The sequence below is a fragment of the Emydura macquarii genome, unplaced genomic scaffold (genome assembly GCF_026122565.2).
Source record: "Emydura macquarii macquarii isolate MOO-44397 ecotype Brisbane River unplaced genomic scaffold, CSIRO-AGI_Emac_v2 contig_2636, whole genome shotgun sequence".
Classification (NCBI taxonomy): domain Eukaryota; kingdom Metazoa; phylum Chordata; order Testudines; family Chelidae; genus Emydura; species Emydura macquarii.
This window is the reverse complement of record NW_027132773.1, coordinates 29387039-29412962: the sequence shown is the minus strand read 5'-3', so window position 1 is coordinate 29412962 and position 25924 is coordinate 29387039. Positions and strand designations below refer to the sequence as shown.

Below are 25924 nucleotides of genomic sequence, written 5' to 3'. Positions count from 1 at the left end.
GCCTTAGGGGAAATAAATCTTTCACAGAAATACTGATAAGTCATTGTAAGGAATTAATTTAGATGCAGGTTTATGGGGAAATAGAAATGAAGCCAAACTGGTTTTTCATGAACAGAGACTAAGCCCATGCCCTAAAACACTTCCCATGATACTTCTCTTCAAATAGTACAGAATCTTACAAATATAGGGACGGAAGAGACCTCAAGAGATCATCTAGTCCATATCCATGTACTGAGGCAGGATTAAGTAAAACTAGACTGTTGCTGATAGGTATTTGTTTAACCTATTCTTAGAAATATCCAATGGCAGGGTTGGTTTTAAAACATTCTGCTGATTAGCATCATTTTACACCATTTTGCTTAGCCTCAAAATGCAGAAATAAAATATTTTGTATAAAATTATGCAGAAGTGCAGACTCATTCTTTTTTTACATTTACAGTAACTGAAGATCTCAAAACTTTTTCCTGTAATGTGAGATACTGCCAGCCCCTCTATCTTGATTCTATTCTTTCTCTGTGGCAACTGAATGGTTGGTTACATTAACATTAGAATAATACACAGGAGATAATTACAATGGGTAGAGCTGTTTTTCCCTGTTCCCCTCTTACATTCTTTAGACATTTGCAGTTATGCTGTTTATATACTGGGAAATAAAACAATCATTTTTCACAAATAATCCCTTAGCCCTTTAAATGACATCAGCTGTGTGGCATTAATTGTAGTACTCAAACTAAAATTTGGCTCAAACTTCCTTACTTTCCTCTATGATTATTTTCACCTGTCAGGCTGCAGGAAGGAGTGATTCTCTCATTCCCTCTCTGATCTGAAAGGTAGGTAGCACTACCCAACTTTGCAGATTTCTCCTGTCTGCTACAGCTTGTTGAAACCTTCCTGCCACTAACTGCTGTGTGTTTGACCCACACTAGAGATCTGGACACAAGTGGGCTTCAATGAATCGATGTATTTCTCTCTTCATAAAATTATAAAATGAACTCAGTAGTCATGTAAAAAGGAACTGGCACACATAGAATATTAAAGAGACAAGGTGGATGAGGTACTATCTTTTATTGGACCAACTTTTGTTGGAGAAAGAGAAGCTTTTGTGCTACACAGAGCTCTTCTTGAAGTATGGGAAAAGTACTCAGTGTCACAGTTAAATCCAAAGTGGAGAAAACTGTGTAGCATAAGTAGCTAACACATATTGTAAAGAGACCATTCAAGGCGAAGTGGCCTTTTAACATCTCTGCAGTCACAGGACAAACAAGGGAGGTTAGTGGGTTACAGACTGTTGTAATAAACCATAAATCCCTTATTATCTCACCTACCTTCTCTCTCTAATATCCTGGGACCAACACGGCCAATACCGGGCAAACAGAGCATTATATGTAATGTAAAAGGCACATGCATGCTAAAGGGAATGAACACTCAAAGTCAGCTTTCCATGTGAGAGGGAAGCAGGCAATAGAACCTGGAATAGAGATCCATTAATCAATACTTAAGTCAGCAGAAAATTTAGAACAACCTTTTCTCCGAAATGGATCACTTGCTGAAGGAATCACTTTTTTAAAAAGCTATTTTAAACTGACTACAAACATTTCAAGACATGAAATACCGCAGGTAAACACAGAAACTGAATATGATCAGAGCAGTGAAAGTTTTAAAACAAAATAGTCAAATATTTAATTTCTTAATCTGCAGATGAGCTTAGTATATTGCTCCCTCTAGTGTAAAAACAAAAAACTATAATCAACAAAAAGGAAAATTTACACAATCGCAGTTGAAGTGTTACATAGTACAAACACTAAGGTGGACAAAAGATAGGTTTTGGTAATAAAAACAGACACAGAGAATGGTGAATATATGGTGGAGGATGAATAAAAAGTGTACCTACCATTAACTGTTTCTCTAAAGATATGTAGCTGCAATAAATTACGAATCTGTAGTTGTTCTGCCTCAGACACAGGATAAATTTAATTTTGATTTAGCTCTAAATTCCAAGCCATGACAATAAAGCAGGGTTCTCAGGCATTACACCTCTTCTTTTTAAAAAAACAGGAGAAACACCACAATGACAAACCAAGGCAGAACCCTCCCTTCCCACAATTCTTGCCCATAAAAACCTAACTGAGGAAAGGAGCAAATGATCTGTCTTCAGAGATCAAGAATTTTATAACTACTCTGAAGAAGAAAGATTTCCATTCTATGGAAGTTTCATTGTAAAATACTAACCATGTATCAAAACAAGATTTCTGCTCCAATAAGAGTTACAAATAATTAAATAGTAAAACACAGTGGAGCAGAATGCATTCTCAGGGCTTGTCTTCACTTACCTTGGAGATTCAGCGGCAGTCGACCGGAGTTACGCAAAACTTGCATAACTCCCATTGACTTCTCTGCTTCTGTTCTGTGCGCTGTCTTCACAGCACTACGTCAGTCCCGTCGACGCAGCGCTATGCCACTTGAGAAGGTGGTCTTAATACGTCAATTTCTGGATCAACTGAGTGGGTCTGCACTGACCGCTCAGTCGATCCAGAGAAGTCAATCAGTGAAGACATAGCCTCAGACACATATATGCAATTTAATCATTGGGCTTTGCTCACTATCTACCTACCTAGATGGAGAATTTGATTTCTTCTTATATACGGCCAAAGAGATCATTTTAGAGGAACTAAAGATCTCTTTCGGAGATGGTTAGGAATCCTTTAAACGCATAAAACTCAAAAAGAATAACTATGAGTCTAGGAGATGGGAGAGTTAACCCCAAACAGGTCCTGTATCACCAATAGGTCAAAGCTGGCTTCTCATACCAATACCTAGTCCTAGTAACGCTGTAAAATGTACAATATCTGGCTACCATGCAGACATTCTGGCTCCAAATCCTACCTAAGCTAACGACAGCCATAGGTGTATATCTGTGTGTCAATCTATAATATTGAATTATGAAATCTTCATCTCTTCTGAATTTGATTAGGAATTACTGGGTAAATGGTGATCATACCAATTCATGAACATTTCTTTGTCACAGGTTCTGGAATTTGGGGGGTGCTACTGCACCCCCTGGCTTGAAGTAGTTTCCATTATATACAGGGTTTACAGTTTGGTCAATAGCTCTCACCACCCCCACTACAAAAATTGTTCCAGCACCCCCACTCCATGTGAAATAAAGTGTCAATTACCACTGTGGTCTTTCCTCATAAGCAGAATGCTGGGGGTTTTGTTGGTTTTTTTGAGGGGGAAGGAGACAGGGACGGGATGGTGATATGGTGAAAAGTGATATCAATTGTGAGCACTTGAGAAAATCTGGTCTATCAGCTGAAGACAAATCCTGAAGCCACATTGCTATTTACTTCCCGGGGAAGTAAAAGCAAACTGATCAGGCAACTTTAGGCATTGTACAGTTCCACATGATGAGGGATTCCCTGAACAGAAAGCAAGAACTTGTCCTTCTCCATTGTTAACACAGAATCACCAGGCAGCTATGTTCTATTTCAAACATGGACAGTATTTTGGACTTCCAAATCTCTTGACTGACCAAAATACATACAGGACATTCCTCTCCAGAATGGAACAATTTATCACAGATTGTGGTGAATTCTCCATCACTGGCAATTTGAAATCAAGATTTTTTTCTGATTTTTTTTTAAAAAAGAGATGCTCTAATTCAAACAGGAATAAATGCAAGGAAGTTCTATGGGATGCAGGTCAGATTAGAAGATCACAGGATCCCTTCTGGCTTTATAGCCTATGAATGTTTGTGTGTACATGAGCCTCCTTGAGGGACCAAAACACCCTGAATAGGGACTCCCCCTCCACCAGCCTTGTATGGTTCTCCTTATTACTATGTTTACTATTGGAACTGAACATGGTCATTGGTCTGCCACCAAGACAGAGCGTCCTGAGGAAAAAGTTTTTCACTAGGAGGGTGGTGAAGCACTGGAATGGGTTACATAGGGAGGTGGTGGAATCTCCATCCTTAGAGGTTTTTAAGCTGAGGCTTGACAAAGCCCTGGCTGGGATGATATAGCTGAGGTTAGTCCTGCTTTGAGCAGGGGATTGGACTAGATGACCTCCTGAGGTCCCTTCCAACTCTATGATATGCCGCATAAGCACTTCTGTGTTGCTACAGCATTCCCTAAGGGCACCATTTAGGAGGCATGCTAAGGCCACTGATGATGATGGAGGTCATCACGCCTAATATCTACAACATAGTCCAAAGTGCTCCCTCCTGCTCAGGCCATTTTGTCACGGACCTGCTCTAACTACCATTTTTCTGTTTCTGAGTGTGTATATATCATGCTCATCACTGTGATTACAGAACTACTGGAGGGAAGGATGACTCCTTACTTGTCTCCAGGCAGAGCTTTGATGTACAGTATATCAAGCAGTCTGTACAAATAAGCTATGACTTGGTAGTTCATTCTGAACCCCAGGAACTACAGCACAGATACAGTCCTTAATCAGCCAATTGTCCATTTTAAGGTACACATGGATATGAATTTTAGCTCCCATTCTCCATTATGACCAAACTACATTCAGATTAGTGGAGAGTGGCAGCTCTAAAGAGTAAGCTGTGGCTCTCTGATCCCCAGCTGCTCAGCTGTGGCAGAAATTGGAACAGTAGAACACCACAGAGATCTGCAGTGGACAATCAGGTACAGTGAAGCTCAGCTCCAGCATGTCCCCTCCTGTCTCCACTGAGAACATGGGGTTGGAGGGTGCTAGCAGAGAATACTGTTAGACTTCTGCCACCGGCTTTACACCCCCTATGCAAGGGGAATTCCTCAAGAGGAATCTCCAGCTGGTTTAAGTTCACTTCATTCCAGGTGAGCAAAACAAAGAATCTAGCCCTTTATGTAAATATACCACTGACAATGCAGTGTCTTGTAAATATATGAGATGCCCAAAAGGCCAGACTTTGATTAAGTAGCAATGCTCTTCTGTGTTCCTGAGACCAAGAATGCATAAAGGTATCTTCTCTTGGATGACGTGGAATTGTTTCCAGACACACAATCTTCAATTTTTGACCAACTAGTTTATGTCTGAGATGATAATGAGGGGAAACTCTGATTTTCTTTTTGGAATCAAACAACAAATTGGTGTAAATATTTTTTCAGTTAGAATAGTACAGGCTCAATGGAATTATTTGCAAAAATGAACTGGATTTTCTCCACTTCAGTTGCTCCTAGTACTAAGAACACACTGGATGGGGCAATCGAGAGGAGTTTTCAATGACATTTTTTAATCCCAACCACTTTTATGAAGGCCTTGTATTTTATAACAATTTAGAAACCAGGAGATGGTAAGAGAACCCTAGTCTCCCTCACAAACAAATTCTCTGAGGATGAGAGATGGATGCCTCAGAAAGCCTCAAAAAAAAAATTTTTTTTTTTGCTGCTTACCGGTATGAGGCTGAGAACTGTCACACATTTTGATATGCCAACTTCGAGTGTTTTGGTAGTTTCAACTGGTATCTACTAATAAGAGGCTTGTTTTCAGAAAAATGATTGTAACTCTTAGTTCAGTATGGCACAGACACTGATGTTTAGGCAGCAGACTCAAGGACTTAAACGAGGCTTTACTTTTTCTGGTTTTTGTCAAACTGGGCTCAACTCTTTTGCTCCCTTCTCAAGATGTGAACATGGTCACACTACAGGTCCTCCAGCCCACTGAAACCCTGAAGCAAACAAGTTTACTTTTGGGTTTCTACCTCAGATGCACTGTCAGTGTCACATCACATCACAGCCCCCACATCATAACCCCCCAGCTTCAGATGCCTGGACATCACCATTCCTGCACAAAGTAAGATAAGTGTTGTCTGCCATGACTAGGGAAGGAAGTCAGCCAATGACTAATTTTTCAAAACTCAAACTGCTTTTTAACCAAGGAATCCTTGAAAATACTAGAGTCCAGCATAGAAGACTGGTCTTGGATAATGCAGCCTCAAACACCAGTCTCTTCAGAGGAGAGTAGCTGGAATAGCCAGTAGAGGCCCCTAGCACAAGATGACACTTTCCCTCTTTATGAAAATGCCAGAAAGAAATTAAATTAATGACACGGTAGCAGCTCCTTAATCTAATTTACCTCTGGGAGAATGGGCACTAAAACAAGATTCCAAAGGGGCCAAATGCAGGACAAAATTATCAGTTGAGAAAGAAATTTTATTTCAAGTTTCTAAGGGGGGGTATTACAAACCACAGTGAATAAAAACATTAAAAAGTATTTAAAAAGTAATTGACTGTCCCTTTAAAATAAAGATTCAAGCAAGTTTAACAATGCAGAATGCTACTCAATGAATTAAAAAAAAGATTTAAAAAGTATTGGTTTTGCTGTATTCGCTAATCCATTATAAAAAAAGCTGGGCATAAATACTTTGTGCATTCATATGCATTTTTTGGTGTTGCATAACTTGGTACAGTATTTAAGATATCACTGCAAAAAAGAGTTCAACACAGTGCATTTATAAATAATGGAGTCATTATAAATCACATTGCAAACATACCTTGCCATTTTCATTGTTACAAATTCAGTATTTCAGTGAACGTAGGAATAAAGTAGCTACAACAATCAATATCTTGACTTTATTTTTTTAATATAAAAAAATGCAGTTCTGGAAACCCACCCTTCCTTCTTCCCCCTGCCCATACATAATGCTTTACTTCTTAAAAATAAAAATAAAGTACTAATTCTATATACATCACATGTACCATACAAAAAGGTATCCAAAGTTCCTATTGCTACCAAAGTGTTCTAAATTAAAAGTTACATAAATCCCCTCATTGGAAACAAAGGCATACAACTTACAAAAAATCAAATTACACACGAGCCATCAAGTCATTTTATACAATTTCCAATACATTTTTTCCTCCCAAAGCAAGTTGTCGTCTCATGTGCCTGTATAAAAATGCATATCAATATATTTTGTCAATTTTATCTTTTCATTATAAAGCAAATTAATACATTTTCTATAATAAATAAAACAGAGGGAGGCACATATATGAAAAAAAATAAAATCTATGGGAGATAGATGGGATGGTTTTGAAAAAAAATAATGTGCTCATCGGCTTTAAGCCAAGTTTGTTTAAAACAAAGAAAAAAGAAAAAAAATCTCTAAAAATGTTATTTTGGGCAACAATGGAGTGTTTTTGGTGATTTGCAAGTGATGTACATAGCATAATTTTACTCTTGATGCCTTTCTCACAAAGTACCCTCCAAAATAATGTAATTTTTTCTTAAAATACACATTTGTAATTGTAAATTTACATCAATCTTAAATATGTGGTACTTTGTGCAAAGAGCAATGATTTACACAAAATTAAACATTCACAAGTCTTTCAAAAGCTACAGATCAAGGAAAAATGATACAAGCAGCACCATACTGTACAATATATGATTTAGGCAAATATATCTTTGATGTTATTTTGATATTAGGCTTTAAGATTTACGAGCACCTTAAGTTGGAAGATGGTGCTTAGGTATTTTATTTTATTTTTAATATGTAAAAAAATGGAAATGAAAACCTACTCCCTCCCCATCAAAATTAAAAAAAGGGAATTAAAGAGCTACCTCTAAAATCAGAATAAGTTAAGTGTTGAATATACATATATGTACAATTTATGAACACTATGAACAAGACATTTTAACAGGTTTAGTGGAAAATCCTCCAAACTACAACACAACGATAAAATCATTAATCTATATGGCAATGGTGATTTAGAGAACCTGCTCAACTGTTTGAAGTTTGCAGAACTCAGCCACTGAATCAATGATTGAGTTGTATCTTCAGTACATTCTTTTAGACAAAGAAGTTTATTAATGAAGTTCAAGTCTGTGTGTGGTGTGTTTCTTGCCTTGGTAGCACCTTTGTTAGTCAATATCACTGAAGTCGCTGACCGGTTCTCCATGGACTCTACTTAGATGAGTCATAGCACGGTCAAAAGCAATTCTTACAGCTTTACGAATGCTTGAGTTTCGACCTTCCATCATTTTTAACTTGTCTATGGTCTCATCAATCCCAAGGGGAACCATTTTGGATTTTGGAAGCCATTGCCTAATAAATAGGATAAAATAAATCTTAGGGTAAATAAAGAATAGATCAACAGGACTGTCCTTATATAGGATTAGATAATGCTTTTCATGCAGTGTGTCAAAACAATTTATCCATCTTCCAAAAAAATCCAATAGCAAAATTCTTACCAAAGATAGGACACCTGTGTTTCTAAGGTGGGGTTTAAGAACCAGGTAGCATCAGCCTCTTGCATAAACAAGACTTACAAATCCAACAGGCACCATAGGATTGTAACTGATGGCAAATACTGACTTTAACAGGAGTCAGTCTGATGCAACATCATATCTAGGCATTAATACAGCTCAGGTTCAGATTAGATAGCAATGAACTCTGTTTTCAGTCACTTCTAGATTCAGCTGTTTTTACCTGGAGAATTTTAAAAATATTATTCATTCTTCTATTTCCATTATTGCACAAAGGATTTTGCAAAAGTTGGATTACATCACGCTCTCAATTGTGTTAGTTTTGGCCTCTAATAGGGGAGTTCCATCGTCAAAGAACTTCTGCTCAGTCCAGCATTCTGCATTTACCCTACTACATTTTAATATCACCAATTCAGTACATAGGATAGAGGATAGGATAGGATATAGGTATAGACATAGGATAGAGAATGTGAAGCTCACTCTTCCACGTAAGGTGGTAATGATTAGAGCCAGGTGTTTTCAAAAAAATCATTATTCATGAGCTTGCCAAATAGTTTTGGCCACATTTTTTGTGAGGGGACTGAGGTACCATTCACAAACAGTCCAAGGAAGAGGAGAATGGTGCCTTCCTTACAGCCTTGCCCAGTGGTTAGGGTATTTTTTTAAGTGACCACTAGAGCTGAATTCATTGATAATCAGATCTAAGTGCTTAGATTTGCAGTGGAACAGTGTTTCTATGGAAGAGACTGCCTAGCCTGTAATAGCAGTGAGGTTCCCCAAATGTGGACTGAAATCATAGAACTGGGTGGAACCTCAAGAAACTAACGTGCAGAGGACACAGTGGCAGAAGGTGACAGTGCAGAGCCATTAGCGACAGAGCATTAGAGTGAACGGTGGCATAACGAACAGCAGCCGCCAAAGCGAGTGCCCTACAGAGAGGAATGAGCAAAGTGACTTCTCCTCCCCAGCCCAACAAGTGGAAGGTGAACTACACGCGAAAGCACCTCTGAATTCTGGGTCTCCACTGTCCAAGGACAACTGTGAGTGGGGTGTGGTAGAGAGAGCAGGAATGATCATGGTAAAGGAACATTTGTTTGTTGGACTATTTTTTAGTGACTTTGCTCCATGCTAGATTTGTGACTGGGAAACTCACATAAATATACACTTCCTAGTAAGACAAGATTTTAAAATGCATTATTTGCCAAGATACCTCACATTGTCACTATCTAGAGAGGATGTCATCTTGGGGAGTTTCTGTACCAAACATTTTTATTATACTTAATTTTTACATAAGAACATAAGAATAGCCACACTGGATCAGACCAAGGGTGCACCTAGCCTAGTATCCTGTCTTCCGACAGCGGCCAATGCCAGGTGCTTTAAAAGGAATTAACAGAACAGGCAATTACTAAGTGATCCATCCCGTTGTTCACTCCCAGCTTCTGGCGAACAGAGGCTATGGACACTCAGAGCATGGTGTTGCATCTCTGTCAATCCTGGCTAATAGCCATTGATGGACCTACCCTCCATGACCTAGTTCTTTTTTCTTACCTAGTTCTTTTTTCAACCCTGTTATAGTTTTGGCCTTCACAACACCCTTTGACAAAAAAAGTTCCACTGGTTGACTGTGTGTTGTGTGAAGTACTACTTCCTTTTGTTTGTTTTAAACATGCTGCCTATTAATTTCATTGGGTGACTTCTAGTTCTTGTGTTATGTGAAGGAGTAAATAACATTTCCTTATTTACTTTCTCTTTACCAGTCAAGATTTTATAGATCTCTGTCATGTCCCCTCTTAGCAATCTCTTTTTCAAGATGAAAAGTCCCAGTCATTTTACTCTCTCCTCATATGGAATCTGTTCCATACTGCTAATCATTTTAGTTGCTCTTCTCTGCACCTTTTCCAATTCCAATAGATCTTTTTTTGAGATGGGGTAACCAGAACTGCACACAGTATTCAAGCTGTGGGCGTACCATGGGTTTATATAGTAAAAGTGGAGGGGCTTGGTTTGCCAGACCAATCAGCAAAGCCAATGCTGAAAACCTATTGGAAAAGGCTGTAAAACACCAGGCCTTTGGACTGTATCAACATGCAGAAAGCCTTATAAGCCAGTCACTGTCAAAGCCAACTTAATAAGTACTTAATGACACTGTTAAGAATGCTGAAAGTACAACAGTTTATGTGAATAAATATGGCTGTCACATCATACTTTCCATTTAAGCAAGAGATATCACACACTACAAACTGGAGACTAATGTTAAGTGCATTGTCACTTGTTAATCCTGAAGCTGGACACTCATTCCGAACAAGCCTGGCAAATCTCACTATCTTTCTGCAAAAAACTCAACTGACTGGTTAGTAGCATGTGGTACAACAGTGAAAGTCTCAGCACTTGAAAGTGTGAAGAACTCTTCTGCCATTCAAAAAATGTGCATACATAGCTGATGAATGTACTGATGCGAATGGGCATCAAGTATTAAGTCATTGTGTATGTTGTCTTGATGTCAGAGGTAAGACAATAGATGCATTTCTACACTTGGATAAATCAGAGAGATATTCACTGAAAACCTACTGGAAGAAGCAAAGACTTCGTTCAGAAGTTGAATAATAAAGGCATTTATATTGAATCCTTAAGTGAAGAGGACAAGAAGTGTTTGTTAAACCAGCAGAAAAATTACAGACTTGATTTTTAAAAATCTACAACAGTGACTTCTGGATTCTACCAGAATTCTACCTCTACGTAGCTTTTACAGATGTGGTCAGGACAAAATAGAGAATTTGAACACAGGGTGGATTATCATACAATGAATGAATGAAGATTTGCCTTCAACTTCTTTATCGTCACTAGTGGTTCGACCCAATCTTTGTGCTATGTTTCCTGGGATGAAAGAAGTAGGAATTCCTCTCTTGCTACTCCCAGTCACAACAGTCACAGTAGAGCATTCTTTTTCCTCATTGAATAGAATTTTGTGTTCTGAAAGAAGTAGTCTTCTGCCAGATCATGAGCATATCATGAAGGATGGGAAGTACCAAACACACAAGAAGCCACCAAAGATGAATGCACTGCATTTGTGAAGCTCATTAACAGTGTTATGCAAAATTACAAGAAGAAACAAAGAAGGATACAGATGTAGTGCTTCACAGTAGGCTTAGGCTTGAGTCACCAACTTTAATTTGTGTGATGATTTTAAAACATGAGTCAAATCTAATAAAATAGTTATGAAACATTTTTCAGTTTTTACTATGGTGCTCTAACCCCCTTCACCCTTGCGGTCTCACCACTTGTTGGCCCTCACCCGTCTGTAAATTCAAACATTCTGCCCTAATTTCAATTCCTGGGAAAACACTGGATGGTGCCTACCCCAAAGAATTTACAATCTAAGCAAAAGACGAAAGTCAACAGATGGAGACAGAGACATAGACAGGGGAGTATAAGGTAACAATGACAATATTGGTCAGCATGATAGATAAAGGTCTCAGCACACCAGCAGCCAAGCCATTGTCAAGATTTTTATAGGCAACATAGAAAAGGAGAATTCTAAGGAAGGATTTGAAGGAGAATGAGTTAATTTTGCAGATGTTCAAGAGGAGCTTTTTCCAAATGTGAGCTAAAACATAGGAGAAAGCATGAAGGTGCTTGTTTGAAATTTTAGCAAGTGGACAATGGAGGGTCAAACAGAGGCAGGGGTCAACATCTCAACAGCAAATGAGTGATGACAGATAGGAAAGGGACAAGCAATGAAGTACCTTGAAAATGAAGACAAGTAGTGTATGTCTGATGTGATAAAGAATGAGGAGAGTGAAATGGTCAAAGAGAGGAAAATGATATTTGCAGCAGCTTTCTGAATGGGTATCAGTGAGACAAAACTGCATTTGTCAAGGCCAGAGAAATGGATGTTACTCTAATCAATATGCAAGATGATGAGAGCTTGGACAAGAGTTTTAGCTGTGAGGGTGGACAGGAAAAGCCATATCTTGTGTGTGTTATGCAGAAAAAAGTTGCAAGATTTAGACACAGACACGTATGAGGGCCTAGAGAGAAGTCAGAGTCAAAGATGATATCTAAATTATGGGCCTGAGTGACAGGCAGGATGGTGGCATTGTCCACAGTGACTGAGAAAGGAGATAATAAGGGAGGGCTTTAGGAGGAAAGATTAAGAGCTCTGTTTTAGCCATGTTGACCCTGAGTTTATGGCTGGACATCCACGAGGATAGATCAATGAGAGGGGCCAAGATTTTAGTTTGGACAGGAGTCAGATCTGGAGAACAGAGGTAGATTTGTGATCTAGAAATGGTAGCTGAATTTGTGTGTCCAGCTGAGACTACCCAGAGATAAGGGGTAGAGGGAGAAGAGAACAGGACCAAAGACAGAGTCCTATGGGACCCACATGGAAAATTGGGAGGAGGAGGAGGACAGATAAGGAGAATCTGCTCAAGGAAGAATTAGAGAAGTAGGAAGAGAACCAGGGGAGGACAGAGTCACAGAAGCCAGGGGAGGACAAGATTTCAAGAGCATGGTTGATGATGTTGAAGGGATCTGACAGGTCAAGAAGGATTAGAACAGAATAGTGGTTCTATGCTTCAGCTACGAAGAAGTCAGAGTATTTGGCAAAAGCAGTTTCACTGGAATGCAGGGGATGGAAAACCTGGGTTGGAGAAGATCTAGGATGGAACTGGAGGAGCAGAACTCCAGATGATGATTGTAAAAATGTTCAATGAACTTAGAAATGAAATGGAGAAGGGAAACAGAGTCATAATGAGAAAGGAAATTGGGGTCAAGGGTCGGTTTTTTAAGTTGGGAGAGACAAAAGCATGTTTGTATCATGAGGGGAAGAACCAGAAGAGAGTAAGCAGTTAAGCGGAAGAGAAAAGGAGAGGATGAATGTGGTGCAAGGGATATCAAGAGATGGGATGAAATCAATGAGGCAAGTGGAGGGGTTAGAGAAGAGTAAATGAGAAACTTCTGCATCTGACAGGGAGGAGAGGAAGAACAGTTGAGCTGGGGGGAGGTCAGGTCAATTTTTGTCTATTTTCTCTTGAAGAAATTGGCTAGACCCTGTGAAAAGAGAGAAGCTGAGGCAGGAGGAGGTGAGGGCTTGAGGAATGAGTCAAAAGTGGTGAAAAAGTGGCTGGGATTCTGGGAGTGGGATTCAATTAATTTGGAGAAGCAGAGTTACTTATCTACAAAGATGGAAGAATTGAAGGAGAAAAGGACAAGTTTGTAGTGGAAGAGGAGGAGGTTACTTACCTATAACTGGAGGTTCTTAGAGATGTGTGGTCCCTATCTGTATTCCACTGCAAGTTATGCTCATGTGTCATGTGCCCGGAGCTAGAGCTTTTCAAAGTAGCATTGCTTGGCAGTTCATGCATGTGCCCTTATATTACCTCGTGATTTTACCCAAGGCGATGAAGGGCGGGACTTACATCCCCAGTTCCTTCTCCACCACAGACCTACAGTTCCACAGCAGAGGGGAAGGAGAGTGGGAATGGAATACAGATAGGGAACACACATTTAGAAGAATCTCCAGTTACAGGTAAATAACCTCCTCTTCTTCAAATGATTGTCCCTATTGTATTTCACTGAGGGTGACTGACAGAGTTAAGAGGAGGATGCGAGGAAGTGGAACCATAGAACGGAGGACCGCTGTGCCAAATGAGGCATCCAACATAGAATCATGTATTAGAGCAGGGGTGACCAAACTGCGACTCACGAGTCGAAGTGTGACTCGCGTAGCCGCCTCCCCCACCACCCCAGCCAATGCTCACACCCATTATCCACCTATCAGAATGGGCGGAGGGAGCTCAAGGCTTTTGCCTTGCAGCAAGGTGATGGGACTAAGGGCTTCTGCCTAGTGGTGGGGGAGGAGGGTCTCAGGGCTTCAGCCCCAAAGGGCACACATGTGGGGCTCAGGGCTTCAGCAGGAGCAATGCTGCAGCCCTAAGCCCCAGCAGGCAGCTCCTGCAGGGCTGAAGCCCTTAGACCCCCCCCCCCCAGGGCTGAAGCCCCTAGCCCCACCACCCCATCGCAGGGCTGAAGTTCCGAGATCCAGCAGGTGCACCCCAGCTCTCAAACTTCTGAAGATTGTTGCATGCAACTTTGAGGGTCAGTAAGTTTAGCCACCCCTGTACTACAGCATAATGAGAGAAAAAGATGTGTACAGAATTCCACATGGACACCTTACTTATATCTGCAAGGGGCTTGTGGAATGGGCTCGTATTCCATCTGATGGGGAGCGCCTTGACAACTGACAGCATCGCGTAATGCACGCGGAGACCCACTTAGAGATTCTCTGGGTAGAAATGGCCTCTCCACTGTAGTGACAAATCACCTGGTAGACTTCTGAAGTGGCTTTGTCCTTTGTAAATAAAAGGCCAGGGCCCCTCAGCACATTGAGGCAACAAAACAAAGATTCCTCGTTTGAGAAGTATGGTTTTGGAAAGAATGGGTTGGTTGAGATGTACTTGGGAAACCACCTTTGGCAGAAACTTGGGATGCAGTTGCAGTGAGAGTTTGTCCTTATGGAATGTGGTGAAAAGGGGGGTTGCAGTCATGGCTCCCAGCTCACCAACTCTCCTTGCTGATATAATGATAACTAGGAAAACGACCTTCATGGAGAGGAGAGAAAGGGCAGGAGGCCAGAGGTTCAAAAGGAGAGTTAATTAAAAAGATATGGACTAGGTTTAAGTCCCACTAGGGAGCAATGGGCCCATTTTTCTTTCAGGTAGAAGAAATAGTGTAATAGCATGGGGATGTTCACAGCTGTTGGGGACAAGACTTTGCTGTTGGGCCCAGGAGATGAAGTGTGTCCATTTGGCCTGGTAGGATCACCTTGTGGAGTCCTTTCAGCTACTGGAGAGGATGTCTGGCACTGCCAATAAGTATTCTCGTGCTAATAGCGGTGTCCATCCAAAAACCATGCTGTTAGGTGTAGCATCCATAGATTTGGATGCTGAGTCTGTCGCTGTGTTGTGTCAGAGTTCCAAAAAGATTTGGAGCAGAAGTGGAGGTTGTTTTGACAAGCGGAGAAGAAGGGGGAACCAGAACTGGCATGGCCAGAACAGAGCAAACAGAATGGACATTGCTCTCTCCCACTGGAGTTTGTGGAGGATGCGGGGTAGGAGTTGGGGGGTGGGAGGAGGCATAATTCATCTGGGATGACCAATCAACAACCAGAGCGTTGCCTAGTGAGTGGGCACCGAATCCTCCCCTCTCTTAATGTTCTCTTAATGGCTTTTCATGCGTCTCTGGACCCTGTTCAGTTGTTGAGCCCGGACGGTCGGAGGGGTTGAGTCCCCTCCTGAAGAACCTGAGGGTGAGGTGGGGTGAATAATTGGTGCCGGAGAGATGGCGAGAGCCGTGCTGAAAGTATCTCTCCGTAGAGTCCGAGTTCTCTTCCACCCTCCTGTTAGGGCTCGGCATTAAGCTGGCAGGGACCCCTCATTTGAGGAAAGCCTCTGATTGGCAAGTCCAACCGCAACCTCCTCGTGGTGAGAGTCGGTAACTGGCGGAGTCCAGGCTGATCGCGGAGGACGAACCCCCCCTGCTGTGTGGGGGGGGTGGGGAGGGCAGCCCCAACACCTAACTGCTGGAACAATACTGGGTGCATTTGGTATTGGTGTGAGATGCAAAGAGGTCTCTTGATTAGCATACTCCAGCAACCAAAGACATCAGCGATTATCTTGTCACACAACTCCTATTTGTTGTCAGTTGCGAAGTTCCTGCTGAGAGAATCTGCAATCATTCTGGGTACCTGGCACTTATGCTGCTGACAAAAGGATATGATGTATGATGCACAGAGGCAAGTCACTGCCATACACAGCACTGAGGTGTACCTCTGTTTGTTTATGTAGTATACTGTGGTGGTGTCTGGCATGATGAGGACACAGTGATAGCAGATGGCTGGTAAGAACATGTGGCATGCTTTGAGTACCACCCAAAGTTCAAGAATGTTTATATGCATCCTGGCCTCTCACGTGCTCTATGTGCTTTTTGTCATGTGATCTCCAATGTGATCGCCCCAGCCTGAGAGTGACGCATCCATTATGACTGTCACAGTCGACAAGGATGGAAGGAAGAACATCCCGGAGTAGACTTGTATTGGGTCTATCCACCACCAAAGAGAAGAGATGACCTCTGGTGGAACTTTGAGTATGGTGTCCATGGATTGGTGAATAGGATAGGAGAATAAACTCTTTGCAACATAGTTGTAGACAGCCAAGGTGCAGGCAGGCAAAGAGTGTGATATGTGTGAACATTGCCATGTGCCCTAGGATGTAGAGGTAGGTCCTGGCCGAGACTGAAGGGTTGGAGATTATCAAGGCTATTTGGTCCAGTAGGCTATGGAATCTGTCCTGTAGCCGATAAGCTCATGTGGAGGTCGCATCAAACAAGCTCCTATGAATTCCAGGGAGTAGGGTGCAAAATTGATTTTTTTATATTGATGCTAACTCCTAGGGAGAAGAGTAGAAGAAGAAGCTGAGACACTGATGCTTGAGCTTCCTCTTTGGACCACACTGCCAGCAGCAGGTCATCCCAGTATGGGAAGACCAGGATTCCCTGATGTCGTAGGTCAGCCGCTACCACAGAGAAAACTTGTGGGGCAGTAATAAGTCCGAATAGGGAGAGCCCTCTATTGGAAAAGTTGATGCCCCACTTTGAACCTCAGGAACATTTTATAAACCATCCCTTTTTCTAGTAAGGGAAGGATGGCCACAAGCATTTCAGAATTTCAGCTCGTAATTAAGTGGTTGAGGTGTCAGAGATCCAAAATTGGTCTCCCCATACCCCTTTCTTCTTGGGTACCCGCAAATAAGAGTAGAACCCTTGTGCCCTGAAAGGTCGCAGGGATAGGATCCACTGCTCCTCTCTACAGAAAAGAGTCCACCTCCAGGGTAAAAATATTGTCATGAGAGGGATCTCTGAGGGGAGTTCAGGCCAGGAGACATGGAGGAGGCATCGTCATAAACTCTATGGTGTAGCCGAGTCAAACGATGCCCAAGACCCACTTGTCCACTGTTATAGCTCTCTAAGCTGATGAGTCTGAGACGACCCCTAAAAGTCATGGAGGGTAGGAGCAATAGTGTATAGCAGTGTTTCTCAATTAAATTTGGCCACGGAACCCTTTTGAACTCAATAAATAATTGCGGAACCCCCCCAAACTCTTAACAGTATTTTTACATATGGGGCCAAAAAAAATGTCGAAATAAGCAAATTACATACAAACAACTAGGTCAGCATTTCTCAATTAAATTTCCCCTTTAGGCTCCGTGGGGAAATTACACTCATACTCGATACCCTCTGCCAAAAAATCCGGGACATCTTCCCTTTTTCGGCGGCGCGGAGAACAGCTGCTCTCAGCAGCACATTGTCACTTTCTCGCGGAACCCTAACAGTGTTCTCACGGAACCCCAGTTGAGAAACACTGGTGTATAGAATGGTTGACAACTTTCAAGGTGCACTCAGAAATACTATTTTCACGACTGAGTGTGTTGTACAGATGTCTATGTTGCTCTGTGTACCTTAGGGAGTTTCTGAGGAGGTTTGTAGGCCTGTTGGTGGTAGAAGTGAGGAGTTCTATAGTACGGGGCTGGTGGTGGGCAATAAAATTCTCTCTTTGGTGCCAGAGTATATATGCCCAAGGATCATAAGCGGGCTCTAGAGCAGTGGTTCCCAACCTTTTTGGCTTGAGGGCCACAAACATCATTTTTACAATCTGAAGGGCCACTAGCCGATCAACTCTTTAAAAATGTATTGATGTATACACCTTTAAGGACTACAAATCACTACATATTTAAAGTAAACATTTTGATGCTACTGTGCTCATTCTTACATTCACTATTTTACACCTACAAATTACTCATAGTATGTCACACACTCACAGACAAAGCACTAGTGTAGATAAGTGACTGTCACTACACACTGAAGCACATGGCCTGGAAGCTAACTCACAATGGGTGGCCTGCAGGCCAAACCAGAAGGAACTGGTTTTTAGAGTCCTGCCCCTCTTCAAGCATAGAGGGTCCTAGTTTCCCCGCCAGCAGCAGTCTGCACCCCACACAGCCAGATGGAAGGAGTTCACTGAGGAGGCTGTCCCCTTGCTGATCTCCCGTCCCCCTGGCTGCAGTAGGGAAACCACATGCATCTTGTAGCCCCGTGCGCTCCCCCTGGGTCCCTAGGCAATGGCTCCTTTCTGCAGCCACGGCGACGGGAGATCAGTGCTCCCCTTCCTCTGGCTCTAGCAGACACCCCAGTGCCTATGGACCCAGGCAAAGCACTTTGCCGTGCTCACTGCTACAGCTAGTGGGAGGGGAGTGCTGAACTTCCGTCCCCTTAGGTGCAGCAAGGAGCCTGCACCGGTCTTGTAGCTCCGCGGCAACGCACTCTCTTTTGCAGCAGCTCCCATCTGCAGCCAGCAGAGAGGGAGCGGGCGGGCCTTTTTGAAAGACCTTGAGGGACACGAGTTGGGCCACGGGTTGGGCACCACTGCTCTAGAGTCTTTTAGTTAGTTTAAGGAATCATCAGTTTTCTGGTTGAAGAGGTGTGATTTGTCAAAGTGAAGGTCCTTGATTATGTTCTGCAGCTCTCTAGGGAAACCTGAAGTATAACCAGGATTCCTTCCGCGTGACAATTCCAGTTGCCAACACATGCGAGGATGTGCCCACTGAATCGAATGCAGACTGAAGTATGAACCTGGCGACCAACTTGCCTTCCTGTGAAATTGTTTGGAACTGATAACGATCCTGCTGAGGTAGTTTAACTACAAATTCCTCTATCCAGCCATAGTTTATAAAGTCATACTTGGTCATCAGTAATTAAAGATCTGGAACTGTAGTCCAGCCAAGGAGAAGACCTTTTGACCCATGAGGTCCAGTCTCTTACCTTTCATGTCTGCTGGGGTGGAGTGTGGGTGTTGCTCTTTGGTCTGCACTGATGCAGCCAATGTACTGACGTATTACTAAGAAGATAGGTGAAGAGTGTTAAAATAAAAATTCCAACCATTTTGGGGGTGGGGGGTGGACGAGGGATGTAGTACCTTTTTTGGCCCTCCCCCTTTGGGGTCAGTGCACACGTGGCCAGGGATTGTCACATGGTGCATGCCCTTTGAAGAATGGCATCACTGATTGGTAAGGCCACCCTTGCCAATGCTGCTGTGTGCAGAATGTCTAGTAACTGGTGCTGACTATTCTGCACCTTTTTCAGTGGGATCTCAAGAGCACTGGCTATTCTCCATAGGAGTTCTTGAAACTGATGATAGTCATCTGGTGGGGAGGAAGGTGTCAATGACACAGCTACATCTGGAAACAATAAAGGGAATCTCTCCAGATCCACCAGTACCACTGGAGCTGGACTAATCAGAAATGGGGTTAGACGAAGCTCCTATCGCCTAACAGATGAAGGGTGAGTCAGTGAAATGGGAGTTTTCCCGAGCCAAATGAGACTGCTCCAAAGGCAAATACTGGATTCACAGGCTCCAGTATGGCCAACCCAGTTGATCCTGCTGTTGTATCTGTGCCCAAGGAGTGGAATACCAGTTTCTTGGGTGGAAGTAAAGGAGAAAGCTGCCACAGAGCCATCAGAACCCTCTGGTAGTCATGTTTCTGGAACAGAAGTAGCGGACTGCGCCGAACATCTGGGTCCTCCGATTCAGACTCTTGTGTGAATGGTGGTGCCGACGGAGCTATCGGAACAAGATGTGTTAGAGAGGCACGACCAGGAAGAGATAAATGTAACACAGGAGATGGAGCTCTCTACAAAGGTGAGTGCACCTGAATATGCAGAGACCTCACTCCTTCCAGGGCGAAAAATTTGTGAAGGCCGGGAGCTCTTCCACTTCTCTCTGGAGTCAATGGCATCTGGTCTATTGATGGGACTGGAATTGGTAAAGGTTCCTGTCTCGAGACCAAAGAATCACAGGATGCTAGCAGAGCTGAGGCAGGAGGGGTACACAAATCAGGTGCTGGGACCAGTGGATTCAGCGAGCAATATGGCCTCTTATCAGTCTTGTGAATCTTGGAGCACGTAGCTCCTCTATGGATGGAACTTGTGAATGGAGCAGCATCCTTCTTGGATTTAGAGGAAGACTTACTGCCATGCTTCTGAGCATTATCCAGTACCCAGACCTGGGAGCTTGAGGGAGCGCACGTTGGGGGGGGGGGGAAGGAGATATGATCCCAAGACCTTAATTATAAAAACTGCTAGAAATCACCGAAGTACAACAAAAAACCAATAAAATCCTACCTATGAACGAAAATAAGAACTGTTTTTGTAAAATATTTTGAAAATGAGTTACTAAGAACGAGAGGTCAACAAAAGCTCCAACTTGGACCATGAGGTGGTGAGAATGAACTGGAGATGTAGCCAGTGTGCCCTACCCTTAATCGCCTCAGGTGAAACCATGAGGCAATACAAGGGCGCATGTGTATACTGCCAAGCAATACTACTTTGAAAAGTTCTGGTGTACAAGGCATGCGTACAAGGCACAGTATGGGAAGGAGGTGAACATCCCGCAGTGCTGAAGGAACAGGTCCAAGACTATTTAGAAAGACTGGACATACACAAGTCCTTGGGGCAAGATGCAATGCACCCGAGGGTGCTGAGGGAGTTGGCTGATGTGATTTCAGAACCATTGGCTATTATCTTTGAAAGCTCGTGGCAATTGGGGGAGGTCCCTGATGACTGGAAAAAAGCAAATATAGCCCATCTTTAAGAAAGGGAGAAAAGAGGAGCCAGGGAACTACAGATCGGTCAGTCTCACCTCAATCTCTGGAAAAATCATGGAGCAGGTCCTCAAGAAATCCATTTTAAGGCACTTCGAAGAGAGGAAGGTGATCAGGAATAGTCAACATGGATTCACCAAGGGAAAGTCATGCCTGACCAACCTGATTGCTTTCTATGAAGAGGTGACGGGCTCTGTGGATGTGGGGAAAGCGGTGGACATGATATACCTTGACTTTAGCAAAGCTTTTGATACGGTCTCTCACAGTATTCTTGTCAGCAAGTTAAAAAAGTAGGGGTTGGATGAATGGACTATAAAATGGATCGAGAACTGGCTAGAGCATAGGGCTCAACGAGTAGTGATCAATGGCTCCATGTCTAGTTGGCAGCCGGTCACAAGTGGAGTGCCCCAGGGGTTGGTCCTGGGGCCGGTTTTGTTCAACATCTTCATTAATGATCTGGAAGATGCAGTAGATTGCACCCTCAGCAAGTTTGCAGATGACAGTAAGATGGGGGGAGTGGTAGATACCCTGGAGGATAGGGATAGGATACAGAAGGACCTAAACAAACTGGAGGATTGGGCCAAAAGAAATCTGCTGAGGTTCAACAAGGACAAGTGCAGAGTCCTGCACTTAAGATGGAAGAATCCGATGCACAGCTACAGACTGGGGACCGACGAGGTAGGGAGCAGTTCTGCAGAAAAGGACCTGGGGGTTACAGTGGATAAAAAGCTGGATATGAGCCAACAGTGTGCCCTGGTTGCCAAGAAGGCTAATGGCTTATTGGGCTGCATTAGTAGGAGCACTGCCAGCAGATCGCAGGAAATGATCATTCCCCTCTATTCGGCATTGGTAAGGCCGCATTTAGAGTATTGTGTCCAGTTTTGGGCCCCCCACTACAAAAAGGATGTGGAGAAGTTGGAGAGAGTCCAGCGGAGGGCAACAAAAATGATTAGGGGGCTGCAGCACAAGACGTATGAGGAAAGGCTGAGGGAACTAGGCTTGTTTAGTCTGCAGAAGAGAAGAATGAGGGGGAATTTGATAGCAGCCTTTAACTACCTGAAAGGGGGTTCCAGGGAGGATGGAGCTAGGCTGTTTTCAGTAGTGGCAGACGACAGAACAAGGAGCAACGGTCTCAAGTTGCAGGGTGGGAGGTCTAGGTTGGACATTAGGAAAAAGTTTTTCACTAGGAGGGTGGTGAAGCACTGGAATGGGTTGCCTAGGGAGGTGGTGGAATCTCCATCTTTAGAGGTTTTTAAGCTGCGGCTTGACAAAACCCACGCTGGGATTATTTAACTGAGGTTAGTCCTGCTTTGAGCAGGGGTTTGGACTAGATGACCTTCTGAGGTCCCTTCCAACTCTATGATTCTATAACCCTCAGTGGAACACAATAGGCACCATTACTCGAAGAAGTCAGATATTTCCAATGAAGACAGATAGAGAAAAGAAGAGGTAGATATACATAGAAAAGTAGACTTTATCCTCCTTTAAAACGGTTTTACAATCAAAGGAAGAATTTTAATATGCCAATATCAAAACAATTACTATTCTGATACCAAACTTGTATTAAGGAAGGAAAGTCATATTGTTCTTCCAAATTGGCAGTAAATAAGTGTCTTTTAGCAAGATATCTGGTTCCAACCTCAGATTCAGAAATGATAAATTCACATTACAGTACATAGGTGGGGAGAGAATGATGTTTCAACTTTCTTTTAAAACTGATTATAAATCAGTGCATTAAACTATATGTTTCTTACAATTGATTAAATAACTATACATACCAACTTCTTTTATTGTCAAAAAACAAAACTAAGAAAAGCCTCTCATCAGATTTGGTCTGCATTTGTTCTCCAATTTTCAATACATCTAGAGGTGGCACTGGTATTGTAACACCATTATGATGACCGGCAACACGAGGCATCTTAGGGTCAATAATCTACAAAATGGAAAAAAAAGAACAGTTCCTAATGTTTTTAATCTGTGGTCACCAATAGTTAAAGATTTCTTTACTATGCATATATTTAACTGGGAAAATATTGTACAAATCAAACAGCCAATGTGAATAAATTTAGGCCTTGTCTATGCATAAACTTGTACTGCTTTAATTAAACAATCTTATTTTGATTTAGTTTAAATCTGCTCCTAAAAGGTTTAAGCTCAACTGAAATAAACCTGGTTTAAAGCGAAATAAGATTGTCCAGAATGCATTTTACACCTCTTAATTCAATCAGTTTAAAATCATACCTTAAATTAAACTGATGCAATGCTGCAGGTAGAAAAGCCCTTCGAGACCACTACTCTTATTCAGAATACTAAAATACAACTGACATATTTACAAATAAAGTTTAGAAACACAGGCCAAGGTTTTTAAAAGCAATTAGTGATATTTGGTGCCACAACTTTTGGCGTCCAACTGTGACACCTAAAAGGAGGCCTGATTTTCAGAGTGTGGGTGATTCAGCAATTTCTGAAAATTAGGCCACTTTATAGATCTCTCAGGTTGGGCACACAAAAACTGAGGCAAAGTTGAATTAAAATCAGTAGTTGCTTTTTAAAACCTTGGCTGTTAGTTTATGATGTCCAATCAGCCCATCTGTCTTCAAGTCTAGTTCTCTTCCTTTAGTAATGATCAATGGTTGATGCTTCAAAGGAAGGCAAAAAACCACACAAAATGCAACCAGTTAATTCTGCAATGCTGCATGTGGAGGTTGAGGGAGAAATTCCTTCCTGGCCCCTGAAGATGCTCAGCAAACACAAGGCATCAGGAAAGTTAGTTACCATTTCTAGCATATACCTACTATTAACAGCCATAAGATTATCTACCCTACTTTAAAAGTCTAGCCACATTATTTGAACAATTTCCCACAATACTGAATGCCAGAGGATGGCTACTCATTGCATAGTATTTTCTCTCTTCATTATCCCTCTAAGGTCATTAATTTAATGGAATTAACTGTTATTCTCAAAGCTGCATGAATGTGACTGAAAATTTTCCACTATCTGCTCCATAATTTTGTATACTTCACTTGAAGTATACCACCTCTGGCTGATACTGGGGTTTTTTTTGTACAAGCCGAAAGGAGCCACAAAAGTAGAATTTTCTTACACTTGTTTTGCAGCAGAAGACAGCATACAGTTCCTGTATTGATAAAAAATCAAGCTAATGTCTACTCTAATTTGCCTCCTTATAAATAATGCAACATCCCCTTGCATAAAACATACTGGTTAGTCTATTTTGCTTACGAGACATCTGAATCCCATCTGATGTATTTATAGTGGCTCAATATCAGCCCACAGGGTCATAGTCTTCCACTGTACAATTTCTGTTCACTGAAGTTTTATGGAAAATATTATTAGTAAGGTAAAGTGAAAATTCACTATTGCTCAATTCTGCATTCGATTTTACAGGTCCGTTTATGTACAAACAGATTTGAAGTTTGGAAATAGTGAAATAAGTTTTAGTATTGGTGGTATGCTGCATACTCACCAGTGCTGGATATGAGGGATATCCACTGCATTTGGCCCACACTACTTTTAGAGGCTCAAGAACAGATGTTGCAGCATCAGTTGAAATCCACATATTGCTATGTCCAACTTCTAAAGAAGAAATCAGAATTAAACATTAGTATTGTAAAGACTAAGAGGTTGGAGTTACTCCTCTGCAACTCTTCACTATGGGCCATTTGATCAGCACCATCTCACCATAATTATAATTGGTAACACTTTGCACCCACACAGCACCTTTCATCCAAGGATATCAAAGCATACTAAAACTGAAAGACAACATTTCTGTGAGGTACACTGTGAGGTATTTTACAGATGGATTAAAAAACACAGAAAGACAAAGGCCAAGATTTTCAAAAGTGACTAGTGATTACAGGTGCCTCTGTCTTAAAAGAGCCTTGTTTTCAGAAGATGGGTGCTCAGCACCTTTTGATAATAAGACCCTTTAGCTTGTCTTAAGTTGGGCACCCCAAATCACTAGTTACTTCTCAAAATCTTGGCCATTATTTACTTGCCCAATCTCCCAGCAATTTAGTCGCTTTTGTGATTTCCAACTTTGGATCTTCAAATCTCAGGTATGTTCCAACAGGGGTCGATTTAATGAGAAGCATGGCTTGCATCTGATGACTTATGACCACTCTTCTGCCATGTATATGCCATACAAGTCTTTTGATTTGCAAGAGAGCAAACTGGGGAGCAGATCCTTTCTGCTGTTCCTTCTCCTCAGCTCTTTTCATCCTCCATTGATCCCTTCAGTCTCTGTCTCACTTTTCCCTGCGGCAGCTATCAAAGCTCCTTTCTCTACAACCAAGGCCCAGTACAGGCTGCAGGACAGTAAAAATTGCTGCAGTGCTTCTTTATCCTCAGGAGGCAGCACAATAGGCATCTGAGGCTGAATAAAGCTACCTCTGTCTGTTATCTCAGCTCCCCTGCTCCTATCTGGCAACTTCCACCGCAAGGAAGGTTGAGACCCTGATGGTTGTAGTAGGTGAAACTCTTGCAAAAGCACAAAAAAGAACCCAAAAAACCACCACCATGAGAAATTACGGTCATTTTCCATTTTCAGCTGCTAGGGCCACACTGAATAGGAGAATTTTTCTACTTGCCAAGGAAGAATACATTTTTTAGATTTGAAACAGACAATGCTTCTAGTGAGAACATGATAATGTAAAAAGATCATGTTTCCCACCCAGTACAGATCAAGAAGGTTATTAGAAAATAAATCACAACCCTTAGGAATTTTACAAGAAATGCGCTGAAAGTGCTGTAGAAAAGTCAGAGAATAATGTATACTTTTAGAACAGAAAAATAATCGTTTTCTGATATCTTTTCTAGAAAAAATGTTCAAACATGGGCATCTAAATCCATTATACTTCATTTTCAGAGGTGTGGGCACTCAGCACCTCCAAAAACTTGGCACTCAAGTTTGTAAACACTGTCCACACTGACAAAAATCTCTATGCCACCTGCTCATCACTGTATCATGGCCAAGATGTCAG

General features: G+C 42.0%; 1 protein-coding gene across 4 annotated transcripts in view; it reads right to left on the bottom strand.

The window, feature by feature from the left end:
• Positions 1-6572: 6572 nt before the first annotated feature.
• Positions 6573-25924, bottom strand: part of BRD1 (bromodomain containing 1) — a 118615-nt gene continuing 99263 nt past the window's right edge. For all 4 annotated transcript variants that reach the window (XM_067564375.1, XM_067564374.1, XM_067564376.1 and 1 more), the window contains 3 exons: positions 24409-24518; positions 22703-22857; positions 6573-8047 (listed from right to left, as the gene is read on the bottom strand). In XM_067564375.1, the coding sequence (XP_067420476.1) occupies positions 7864-8047; positions 22703-22857; positions 24409-24518 (449 nt within the window). In that variant the 3' untranslated portion in view covers positions 6573-7863. The remainder of the gene's footprint in view (positions 8048-22702; positions 22858-24408; positions 24519-25924) is intronic.